This window comes from Pristiophorus japonicus, chromosome 2, assembly GCF_044704955.1.
Source record: "Pristiophorus japonicus isolate sPriJap1 chromosome 2, sPriJap1.hap1, whole genome shotgun sequence".
NCBI lineage: Eukaryota > Metazoa > Chordata > Chondrichthyes > Pristiophoridae > Pristiophorus > Pristiophorus japonicus.
The window spans coordinates 212674190-212686682 of record NC_091978.1 but is presented as its reverse complement, the minus strand read 5'-3'; the positions used below and the strand labels follow the sequence as shown (position 1 = coordinate 212686682).

General features: G+C 46.8%; 1 protein-coding gene across 1 annotated transcript in view; it reads left to right on the top strand.

Annotated features, from left to right (window-relative positions):
• Window positions 1-12493, top strand: part of cc2d2a (coiled-coil and C2 domain containing 2A) — a 221278-nt gene that overhangs the window by 110871 nt on the left and 97914 nt on the right. Inside the window, exons 14-16 of the mRNA XM_070861305.1 lie at window positions 3943-4152; window positions 9481-9581; window positions 11380-11520. Of these exons, the coding sequence (XP_070717406.1) occupies window positions 3943-4152; window positions 9481-9581; window positions 11380-11520 (452 nt within the window). The remainder of the gene's footprint in view (window positions 1-3942; window positions 4153-9480; window positions 9582-11379; window positions 11521-12493) is intronic.

Below are 12493 nucleotides of genomic sequence, written 5' to 3'. Positions count from 1 at the left end.
TCGTCCAGGCCAACATCCCCAACATTGAAGCACTGACGACACTTGATCAGCTCCTCTTGGCAGGCCACATTGTCCGCATGTCAGACACGAGACTCCCAAAGCAAGCGCTCTACTCGGAACTCCTTCACGGCAAACGAGCCAAAGGTGGGCAGAGAAAATGTTACAGGAACCCTCAAAGCCTCCGATAAAATGCAGCATCCCCACTGACACCTGGGAGCTCTTGGCCAAAGACCGCCTAAGTGGAGGAAGTGCATCCGGGAGGGCGCTGAGCACCTCGAGTCTCATCACTGAGAGCATGCAGAAATCAAGCGCAGGTAACGGAAAGAGCGTGTGGCAAACCTGTCCCACCCCCCTTTCCCTCAACGACTATCTGTCCCACCTGTGACAGGGACTGTGGTTCTCATATTGGACTGTTCAGCCACTTAAAATTAGTCCCTTAACAGTGGAAGCAAGTCTTCTTCGATTCCGAGGGACTGCCTATGATGAGTAGACATAATATATTTGGATTTCCAATAAGGCTTTCAATAAGGTACCGCATAGTAGACTTATGACTATCAGAGCATGGGGAGTCAGGGGACAAGTAGCAGAATCAATAACAAGGTGGCCACAAAATAGAAAACAGTGAGTAGGGGGTTGAGGGTAGTTACTCAGACTGACGGAGTCAGAAGTGGTGATCCATAGGAATTGGTGCTGGGACTACTGTTCACCATTACATAAATTATTTAGACTCTGAAATCGGAAGTACCATATTAAAATTTGTGGATGACAACAAATTGGAGGGTGGGGAAGGGGGAATAACTAATACTGATATAGACTGTGATAAAAATACAAAAGGACTTGAACAAACTTGCAGAATGTGGTTGTAAATGGCAAATAAATTTCATATAGATGAGTGTGAGGTGGTGCATTTTGGTAGGAGGAATAAGGAAGCCACATACTCCTTGGAAAATAAGAGTGCACATGGGGTAGAGGCACAAAGGGATCTGGGGGTTCATATTCACAAATCATTGAAAGTAGCAACGCAGGTTATTAATGCCATAAAAATGCACTTAGATTCATTTCTAGAGGGATAGAATTCAAAAGCAGAGAAGTTATGTAAAATGTATAGAGAACTTTGGTTAGACCACAGTCTTTTCTCCATATTACAAAAAGGAGATAGAAGCACTGGAGAAAGTGCAAAAAAGATGCACAAGGGTGATGACAGAACTGGAAGGGTACAACTATCGTGAAAGACTAAGCAATAGGGGCTTATTTCTCTATAAAAGAGAAGACCTGATAGAGGTCTTAAAATTATGAAGCGATTTGATAGGGTTAATGTGGAGAAGATGTTTCCACTTGTGGGGAGTCCAAAACTAAGGGCCATAAATGCAACAAAGGGTTGGAATTTCCAATGGCTTACCACCCGGTTTCTGGGCGGTATTGGCTATTGTGGGCGTTAATCAGGTAAGTGGAAAGTTCCCTACCTGAGTTACACTGGCGGTTTCGAGGTACCGCTGGGCAGCGGACCGCCGGTGTGCACTGTCCTTGGATCGCCCTGGCGCGATATTTGGGTCAGGGTGACCTGTAGGTGAGTATGAAAAAAAACGCCCACGAGGATCAGCGGAGCTGGGCGGTAGGTGAGTACCTCTGCAAGAAAAAGGCTAGTAATTGTTTTTTTTACTAATTATTTTAAAAACTTGTTGTGGTTATTTCGTTTGAAAGGGTCTTGTGAATGTTTTTTTGATTTATTAGGTGATGTTTTTTGAAAAAATATTATTTTTCTGCTGCTAGGCCCAACCCACAGCCTCGGGATAAATTTTAAAAATTTATTGCCCATTTTGTTTAGGAACTGCCCAATCAACCCTGAGTTGCACTTTTTCGCCCAGAATGGGGTTGCAGCGCCCATGTTTTTCGCTCGGCAGATTTTTTTATTTTTGGGGGGGTAAGTTTTCGCCGGCAATAATCTTCCCAGTCTTAGCGGTCTTTTGGGCGGCAATCGGGCGCTGGAGGGCTGATAGGAAATTCTAGCCCATAGTCACTAATAAATCCAATAAGGAATTCAGGAGAAACAAGGAAGGAAGCAGTACTGGATCTAGTTCTGGGGCGTGAACTGGAGTAAGTGGAGCATGATCAGTGGTTTTTAAGACTGATCACTATCATTAACTTTAGAGTTGTAACGGAAAAGGAAAAATCAAATCTGAAAATATTCAACTGGAGGAGGGCTAACTTCAGCAAGTTGGAAAGGGATCTGGCCCACATGGATTGAAATCAAAGATTAGTAAGTGAAACTGTAAATGAGTAATGGGACACCTTCAGAGATGAGATGGTATAGACTAGACGCATTCCAACAAGGGAGAAAGGAAGGTCATCCAAAGCTAGAGCTACCTGGAAGACTAAAGATATAGGACTAAAAGCCATGTGTGCTCATCATGCTTCTCTCTGTTCAGAAGTAACTCAAAACTGCCAGTAGATCAGTTGTTCAAGGATGAGGTGACTTTCTAGTTGATAGTTATGTTATTTTGTGCTTCAGTAATTAATTGATATTTCCGCCTGAAAGTCGGGTCAGCTTGGGAACACGTTTTAAAAACAGCTTAGCTTAACCACAATTGGCACTCGCTGCGACAACTTCCGTGGTAAGATTACTCTTTTTCCCCGCTCCCCCGATTTTCAGCCCCCAAATAATTTCATAAACCTCTAGCCTTCTCTGGGTATTTATAGATGTTTACATTTTACACTAAGTTAACATTATGCAGTTACAAAGGAAAGCTGTTCGTGGAATGTGCATCTGAAATGCAGACAATGCCACCTCCCCCCCACCCCCTTTCCTCCCTTCAATGTAATGAGTGCCAGAAGCCCTCCATGACGTCAGCCACATTATTATTTTACACTTCTAAGTCTATACATTAAGATGCAGTGCAGCAAAATAAGGCATCAGAACCAAGCCTGATTCTGCCTCCATCTGACGTCTACTCACACGTATTTTCCAACCAATTGATAACAATTAAAACCAAGGAATGGTGGACTGACATTTTGCTGTACTCCGTCCACTCATTCCCAAAGCACAGGGTTACTGGTATTAATTGTAGTCTCACCATTCTGTTCCCCTGGTAGCAATCAGTTAATTTGTCTTAGTTAGTTTATATGGATCAGTGCCACATTAGGCAGTGGATTTAAAACGCATTAACTCATTGGATGTGGATGTCGCTGGGAAGGCTTACCCTTGGAACCATAGTAAAGACAGTTTTCTATTAACATTTTATTCGTGCACTTTATCTCTAAAAAGCTGCAATCTGCCATAGCTTTTATTATATTCAATCTCAGGATGTGGGTGTCACTGGCAGGGTGGAGATAGACAGATTTTTGAACGATAGGGAGTCAAGGGTTATGGGGAGCGGGCAGGGAGGTGGAGTTGAAGCCAAGATCAGATCAGCCATGATCATCTTGAATGGCAGAGAAGGCTCGAGGGGCCAAATGGCCTGCTCCTAGTTCTTATGTTCTATGCCATTTATTGCTCAACCCATTAATTTAAGTCATTAACATATATGGTGAAAAGCTGAGGCCTCAGTATAGATCACTGGGGAGCACCACTTCTCACATGCTGCCAACCACAGAACAAACCTGTTATCCTTATTTTCTGCCTCCTATTTCCCAACCAATTATTATGACCTATGTCACAAGGTCGCCTCCAATTCTGTGCACTCTGATTTTTGTTAATAATCTCTTGTGCGGAAACGTCTAACTTGTTTGGAAGTGAGATTTATAAAGTGTGCTTTGGGTGACCTTGTTTCCTGTCTGCACTACTTGAGCAGTGGTTTAATTGAGATAACTCAAGTCGATTATAGCTAAAACATATTTATTTAATTTTTTTTTTAAGTTATAATTTCTGGAACTTTGAGCAAGTAAGCAAAGAAACAGTGGCGGACTCTCTAATCTTTTCATATTCTGCTTATGTTGTAATCGCAGGCTGAGAAGTCCAAGTACAATAATCGATACATTGCTGGTTCAGCAGAGCTACAGGGACATTTTCAACTGGACATTGATGTTGCTGGCATAGTATTCACGCATCACCCCATGTTCAGTCGTGAGCACGTATTGGCAACCAAACTGGCCCAGCTGTATGACCAGTATCTATTTCGACAACAGAAAAATATCACCAGCCTTTACTCTGACAAGGTATGAATGTTTGGCCATGAAACTAAAGCTGTGAACGAAGTAATCGTATAACCCCTGGGTCATATCAGCAATAAGAGCCAGGAATGAAGAGGTTAGCAGTTGAAGATTTCAGAGATATTTTATAGGGCTCAATTTTCCCCAGTTATCCACGCCATCTTTTTGGCATGCACCACTTTTTTTGGCGCAAGTTAAAATCTCCCCATTTTCCCAAAGTTTCTGCGCCAGCTTAACTCAGTTAGGTACGATTTTTTTCGGTTAGTATTTTTTTGCGTCATAGGGGGGCGTAACCTGATGTCTGCGCCAGTTTTTCACATTTAAGCAAGTTTGGCCAACTTACATTTTTCCTAGGACGGCGTATGTGACCACTCCCAAAAAACCTTCTGGGCACTTAAGAAAAACCAGCGCACGTTAAAAAATCGTCGCAGAAAGACGCCATTGTTTTTAGGTGACGTTTTGGAGGGAGTCAAGAAGGCAAAGAATATCCATCATGTTTTTCAAAGTCAAAAGGGAGAAAATGGAAGTCTAGTGCAATTCTTTAATTTTTGATTTTTTTCAAAGTACCACGCCACCACCGAACATCTTCTCACCGGGCTCGGAGTGTCGGCCGGCAGAATTGCTCCCTCGCCCGGACACCGTCTCGGGGCTCAGCTTCAAAAGAAGCCCGGGGGGGTGGGGTGGAAGCCGAACTGAAGGGATCAGAACCTTTAGGCTATATAGCAGCTTCAAAAGAAGCCAGGGGTGCAGGGGGTGGTGGACGCTGAGTCCGTGTGTCCAGGGGAGGGAGTGATTCTGCCGGCCGACCCTCGTACCCGGTGAGGAGATGTTCAGTCGGTTGTGGGGTGGTACTTTGAAAAAAATCTAAAATTAAAGAATTGCATTAGACTTCGTTGCCCCAAATGTCTTCACTGAATGCCTAGGTTCCCGTTCTAAGCAAGCCTATTACGCCTATGCAGACCAGGGTGTGGTCCATACTAGGGTGTCGACCTTGGGGACAGAGAGGAAAGAAGGTTTGAGTGCTGTCATTTCTCCTGTTTTGAGCTTCTTGCAAATCTACAATTTAATTATGGAGGCAATATTGGCAATGTCATACCTTGTGCAAGGCTTCTGCATGATTGTACTGGGGATTCACAATGCAGACTGTGTGAGAAGGCTGCGTTTCCGCAAAGAAGTTGTAACCGAGATCTGTGAGTTAATAAAAGCAAACCTGCACCCTAGAAGCGTCAGGAGGACTGCTTTGTCAGTTGAAGTAAAGGTTCCAGCTGCACTTCCATTCTATGCATCTGGATCATTCCAGGCCACAATTGGGGATGTTTGCACCACTTCTCAACATGCAACATATATCTGCATTCGGCAGGTGACTGCTGCACTATTTGCTGGGAGGAATGACTACATAAAGTTTCCCATGACCGCCCAGGCAATATGTGACCGGATTGCTGGCTTCCCAAAGGACAGAGCTGCATTGATACTACCCACATTGCCTTGCGAGCACCTTTGGAGGATTCAGAGATGTACAGGAACAGAAAAGGCTTCCACTCCATGAATGTGCAACTCGTCTGTGACGACATGCATTGCATCATGTCAGTTGATGCGAGATACCCTGGGGACACCCATGATGCGTTCATCATACGCAAGAGCATTATATCTGCTATGTTTCAGCAGCAGCCAGTAGGGCAGAGCTGGCTGCTGCGAGATAAAGGGTACAGCCTCGCCACCTGGCTCATGATGCCCCTATGCATAACCCGGACGGAAGCTGACCGGGAATATAACATGTTGCACATTGCGACGCGCAGCGCATAATAGGACCATTGGCATCTTGAAGCAGCGTTTCTGCTGCCTGGACCATTCCAGAGGCTACTTGCAAAACTCCCCTGAGATTGTCGGTCAGTTCACTGTTGCTGCATGCTGCATAACTTGGCCATCATGAGGCAGCAGCAGCTAGTAGTAGAAGACCCACCTGAGGTGAGAGTGGCTCATGATGAGGAGGAAGATGCAGATGATGAGGAGGAGGAGGAGGAAGCCATGCAACTACCTGAACCCGGAGCACAAGGGCGGAGGAGGGCGGGCCGTCGTGCCCCTTTAACGATTGATCGAGCTATGCGCTATCAGCTCATCTGTGAATGCTTAGTTGCCTGAAGGCTCAGCGGCAACTATTCCACATGGACCATGTTTACTGTTTGAACCTGTTCCATAATGTTGTGTTGTGTTAATGGAACAAATAATGGAAATTCTTCTTCTTTAGTTCAAAAGGTTGTATAAATAATGGAAATGATTCTTCTTTAGTTCAAAAACAATAATGGAACAAATAATGGAAATGATTCAGTTATAATTTAAAATATATTATATCCAAAAGTTTAACACTTGTTTGTACTTAACTTAACTTTAATAAAAATATTCTTGTATCAAAGTTTAAAGTTTTCAGTTAAGGTCACTTACAAACTTAAACTTGTAAGTTTACATCACTTACAAAAAACTTTTAAGCAGAGAACAGTTAGAACAGTAACAACAATAATATCAACAACAGCAGCAAAGAAAGGCTGCACCCATCTCTCCTCCACCTTATTCTAAGACCGCCCGCTGCGCTTGGTCTTGGTGACTCCACCTCTGCCCGCAGGCGGTGGTGCAGCATTTCTTGGGTTAGTACCAAGCTTATTCTTTCGAGCATCTCGGGTAATGCTCACTTCTTGATGGGGGGGAGTGGGCAGGTGGTAATGTGGAAGGCCCAGCTTGGGCCTCTTCAGAGGCTGGTCTGGGGATTGGAGTCGGAGTGGCAGTTGATTCCGTCAATGGGCATGGGTCTGAACGTGTTCCCTTATTGCAGCAGCTACCTCCGACATTCCCTCCCTCATGTGCCCCGACAGTGTCTCAACTACCTCCGACATTCCCTCCCTCATGTGCCCCGATAGTGTATCAGCTACCTGCAACATTCCCTTCCTCGTGCTCGGACAGTGTTCCCATTTCTCGTGAGAGCGTTCTTACTTCTCCCGACAGTCCCGATACCTCATCACCCACCCCACTGATGGTGTCCAGGAGTGATCGCGTCAGGTCGATGCTCTCCCCACTCATTGTCATCATCTGAACCACATCTGTTAGATCCTGCACCTCTGGAGAGTGCTGTTGAGCTCTCCTTCCCCTCCTCACCCTGGGTGTGGCTCACTGCATCCCACTGGGACCCGCAGACTCGGATGGTGGGCCCTGGGTGAGGTTCGCTGCACCCCACTGGAACCCGCAGCCTCGGACTGTGCGAAACCATGGAATGTCCCAACACTCAGGAAAGGGCCTGGCACCTCTGGGTGGCACCAGCACCTCCTCCAGATTGAGTACAACAATGGGGGCTTCATCCTCCCCCTCCCCCTCGCCCACCTCCTCACCCCCATGCTCTTGGTCTGGAAGGTGGGATTGGAAGATGTTCTCCTCTTCAGGCTCCTCCGCATCTAAATCTTCTGCATCGGCTTCAGCCTCATCGGGGTTAGCCTCAAGTTCTGCAAAATATAACAGAAGAGACAAAGTGTTAGCAGCAGAGAAGGGGGGAAGGTGGCATGAGTAGGCTCACACAGCGCAGGCAGCAGGCTCATTTGAAGGACCACAATGAATGATAGCACATTGCATCAACCGAAGCGTAGCTGACGGAGACATCCCCAGAAACTGAAGCATGGCTAGCCCGCACGGTACTTTTAGCAAAGCCAGACTGTGGAATTTGCAGGACTTACCCCCTCCTTCGAGTGTGGGTCCAGCTTGTGCAGTGGTGGTTGCTTTTCTCCAGGCAGGACCCATCAAAGCAGCGACCCTGTCTTCCAAGGGTGTCAGTGGGTGCAGATTTTCCGGGCCTCCTCCTGTTCGAGTTCTTTCTCGTTTGTTGTGTGCCACCTTCCTCTGTAAAGATGAAAACCAAACTTTTTAGAGAGGGTGTCTTTCTGCTGGGTGACACATACAGATGGTCACATTTACAATTGCAATTCCAGTGAATAAATTAAAATATTACTTACACTAACTACTTGACCAAGGTCCTGCCACATCTTTTTGCACTGGCCTCCAGATCTCAGAGTAGTAGTCACCATTGCACAGTAATCTTCTGCAACTTGGTTCCAGTGTTTCTTCATTTCTTTTAGTGAAACTTTTATGTGACCTCTGCTGGTGTCCAGTTCGTGCCATCTGCCCTCAATCACAGTAACTAGTGCCTCCACTTCCTCTTGTGGGAAACTCTTGGTCCTTGAACCGCGTTGCATCTTGTATTGCAGCTCTGCTTTTTCCACTGAGAATTAAAGTTCTCACACAGTTCTCTCACACAACTAGCTTTTTAAAAATGACCAAATGCAGATCGGGAGCTGTACTGGGCATGCACGCAACGCATATAGCAGTCATGTAAAAAACATTTTTTTCCATCGCATGCGCTGAAGGGGGGGGTGGGAGGCATCCTTTTTTCAGCACAGACATTCGGCCCCACCTCTCGAAGCTAAAGGAAAAGTTGCACGGCGCCAATTAAAAAAATTAGAATGGGGAAACTTGAAAACATTTTTTTTGAGTAGTCGGGGCCAAAAAAAAATGCGCGTAACTCTTGAAATACGTCAAAAAAGGGCACTGGGGAAAATTGAGCCCATAATTTGCAGACAGTAATATAACTTCGGTTGAGATATACAATGGGACGTCAGTTGATGGCCCAATAATACAGCTCAATATCAAAATATGTTGAGAAAGCTATTTCTTTTCTAACTCCATATATTCATCAAAATAGTTCATTTTCAGTGTTTGCTTTTGGTATAATGAGCACACATTATTGTGCCAATGTTACACATACTTGCTGCAGTCCAGAACCAGAAGTAGCTTGGAAATTGTTGGAGTCAGGAATTCTAGTGAACACGACCAGTGTTTGCTCCAACATGGACTGGTTTCTCTGATCAGTATGTGCAGTAGAGCTGTTGACAGGATAATAAAAATATGCGTATTTTGTTCATTTAAAATTCCATTTTTTTAAACAAGCCCAAATAAACTATAACTGTTAAGCATATGTGGAGAAGTCTAAAACTGGGAACTTGATGGCATTCACGTCAATGTAACGATTGCCATTATGTTTCTGTGATGGATGTTGCAACATGACCAAGCTTGGAACTGATTTTTTTTATTTTTTAAGCATATTTTAGGGTTGAATGATTAATGTTTTATATTTGACACTACTGAGCAGTTTATGTTGAAACATACGTTGTAATATTGTTTATTGCACCTTTTTATTATTCTCTTGTTCTTGTAATACAAAACTGACCAACTATACTTAGCATTGAATTGGTGTTAAGTGCCTCTTTAAAGTGATTCTCCTGCATTGGTTTGTGTTTCTAGTTGCATGCTCTAAGGAATGCAGTGAACAATATTGCTGATGGTCGTAACGTGCAAAGCTCCACGGCACAACACAGACTTGTGGAATATAAATCTGAGATCAGGTGAGGCAGATGTGATTGTCATAGTTAATCAAATACTGATTGAGCTTTTACTTGCTAATAACTCAACATTCTCATGCTATAGATTTCAGTGACACATATAGTTCTGGGGTACATCTTCTCCTATCCACTAGCCTTAACAAAAAATGATATAAAGCAGGTTCTAGAATATTGCTAAATGAAGGAAACTTGTATCCCTTGGTATCCTGATGTATCTTTTCCTCTTTACAGTACTTGTTGATGTGCAACTTTCCCGTGTTTGTAACTCCTATTCATTTTAGGAGCACTAATATTGGTAGCATTATATCTTTGTTACAACTGTTTGGAACTCATACCATTGTGACTTTTTAAAAAAAATGGAGGAGCGAGGTATGGGTGGGTGCTTTATTTTCTCTCCTTTCCTCACAGCCTGACTGGGTGCAGGCTGTTGTTGTTGTCCTGTTCATCCCAGGCTGTTGCTGAAGCCAATCATGTGTAATTTCTGCTCCCTCATTCATCGCGTGCTATTGGAAGTGGGAATCTACGTCCTACCACTGTGTGGCATAGGGCATTGGAATGGCAGGACCAGGTCAACAGAACTTGTGCTGTGGCACATCTAGGGCTATTGGCTCAGTATTTCCCATCCATGGTCATAGATCAAATAGAGTAACTATATCCAAAATTCCCAGGTTCGGGGTTTGAGGCCTATTGATTTACAGCAGCAAATTCTCTTCAGGTATCGTTAATGGTGAAAATACATTGTGTTGCTTTAGTATTTAATATTTGATATTTGGTGTTGCATAGTGTTGTAACAACCTTCTATACTGATACCAGCCACTTGGTGGTGCTATGCAGAACAGCAATGTTTAGTTCTGCTTCTGCACGGTGGATATAAGTCACTGGAATCGGTCACGGCAACACAACATTTACGATGGCCCGAAAATTGCGGTCGGAGTCCTGCCTTCGACCAAACTGTTTTTCCAAAAGTACCTGGTGGTCCCGGAGGAACGTAGACTTGCGATCCGAGGCCTAGATGCACAGCCCAGCGTATGGGCTCACGCATTCCAGGAATGTAAGCGCAACCTAGGATCACAAGGGCCTGAATCGCCAATCACAAGGTAATATTCTCATTGATACTAATGGGAGCTCTACGAGCTCCCATTAGTATCAATGAGAATACCCCCAAAACACAGAAACACAACACACATAATAAAACACCTCACATATTTAAAATGAATTGAAATTGAATTTAATTAAATGTCGAAAATGTTAAATTTTAAAAATTTTTTTAATATGTTTTAATGGGGTTAAAATTAAACTTACCTTAATGAACAGGCCCCAAGCGAGCAGCGCTGAGGTAAGGGCAGTGGAGGCAAGGCCCGAGGTCCGGCAGCGGTGGGACCCCAAGGTCGGCACGGTCCGCGGGACCAGATTCCGGAACATTTTATGGATTCCGGACAACCATGTCACCGATCGGTCCGGAGTCCGGATTCGGAAGAGTTTGAAGGACATTCGTTGGGCAAATATCCAAATATCTGCTCACGAATGTCCTTCTCCCAGGGATGCGTGCGCGCAAAAGCCGGGTCATCGAACATCGTACGCACGCGGAGAGGCCACAATTTTCAGGCCTGTATTTATTTTCCACAATTTGCATCCCTTTTCCTTTGACTTTGGTCAAAGGGTGTTATCAGCCCCTCCAGTACCTCATCTATTGGCATTCTTCATGTGTAAACCCAGATAGTGTCGACTTACTTATTGATCATTGACTCACCTTAGCTCGTTGTGCCCATAAACCCCAAAAAATCCAAATATCCTTTCACAGAACAACCCGAAGAATGTTTCACATGGAACAAGAGAAAGATCGGACGCTGCTGAAGAGCCTTGTCAAAGTATGGAAAGACATCAAGTCGCTCCGAGAGTTCCAGAAATTTACCAACACAACGATAAAACTGCACCTTCGAAGGTGAACTTCTGATTCTTTTTGAAAACAGCTTTTATGCATTATTTCTAATCTGCTTCATTGGGAGCTTGTGTTGCAAGCCCAAACTTGCAAAAATCATGGCCTCTTCCCTTCTTTCTCTATCCCGCCACCTCCCCCCTCGCGCGCGAGCCCTCTCCCTCGCTCCCCCTCGCGCGCGAGCCCTCTCCCTCGCTCCCCCTCGCGCGCGAGCCCTCTCCCTCGCTCCCCCTCGCGCGCGAGCCCTCTCCCTCGCTCCCCCTCGCGCGCGAGCCCTCTCCCTCGCTCCCCCTCGCGCGCGAGCCCTCTCCCTCGCTCCCCCTCGCGCGCGAGCCCTCTCCCTCGCTCCCCCTCGCGCGCGAGCCCTCTCCCTCGCTCCCCCTCGCGCGCGAGCCCTCTCCCTCGCTCCCCCTCGCGCGCGAGCCCTCTCCCTCGCTCCCCCTCGCGCGCGAGCCCTCTCCCTCGCTCCCCCTCGCGCGCGAGCCCTCTCCCTCGCTCCCCTCGCGCGCGAGCCCTCTCCCTCGCTCCCCCTCGCGCGCGAGCCCTCTCCCTCGCTCCCCTCGCGCGCGAGCCCTCTCCCTCGCTCCCCTCGCGCGCGAGCCCTCTCCCTCGCTCCCCCTCGCGCGCGAGCCCTCTCCCTCGCTCCCCCTCGCGCGCGAGCCCTCTCCCTCCCCTCGCGCGCGAGCCTCCCTCGCTCCCCTCGCGCCCGAGCCCTCTCCCTCGCTCCCCCCGCGAGCCCTCTCCCTCGCTCCCCCTCGCGCGCGAGCCCTCTCCCTCGCTCCCCCTCGCGCGCGAGCCCTCTCCCTCGCTCCCCCTCGCGCGCGAGCCCTCTCCCTCGCTCCCCCTCGCGCGCGAGCCCTCTCCCTCGCTCCCCCTCGCGCGCGAGCCCTCTCCCTCGCTCCCCCTCGCGCGCGAGCCCACTCTCCTACGCTCCCCCCTCGCGCGCGAGCCCTCTCCTCGCTCCCCCGCGCGCGAGCCC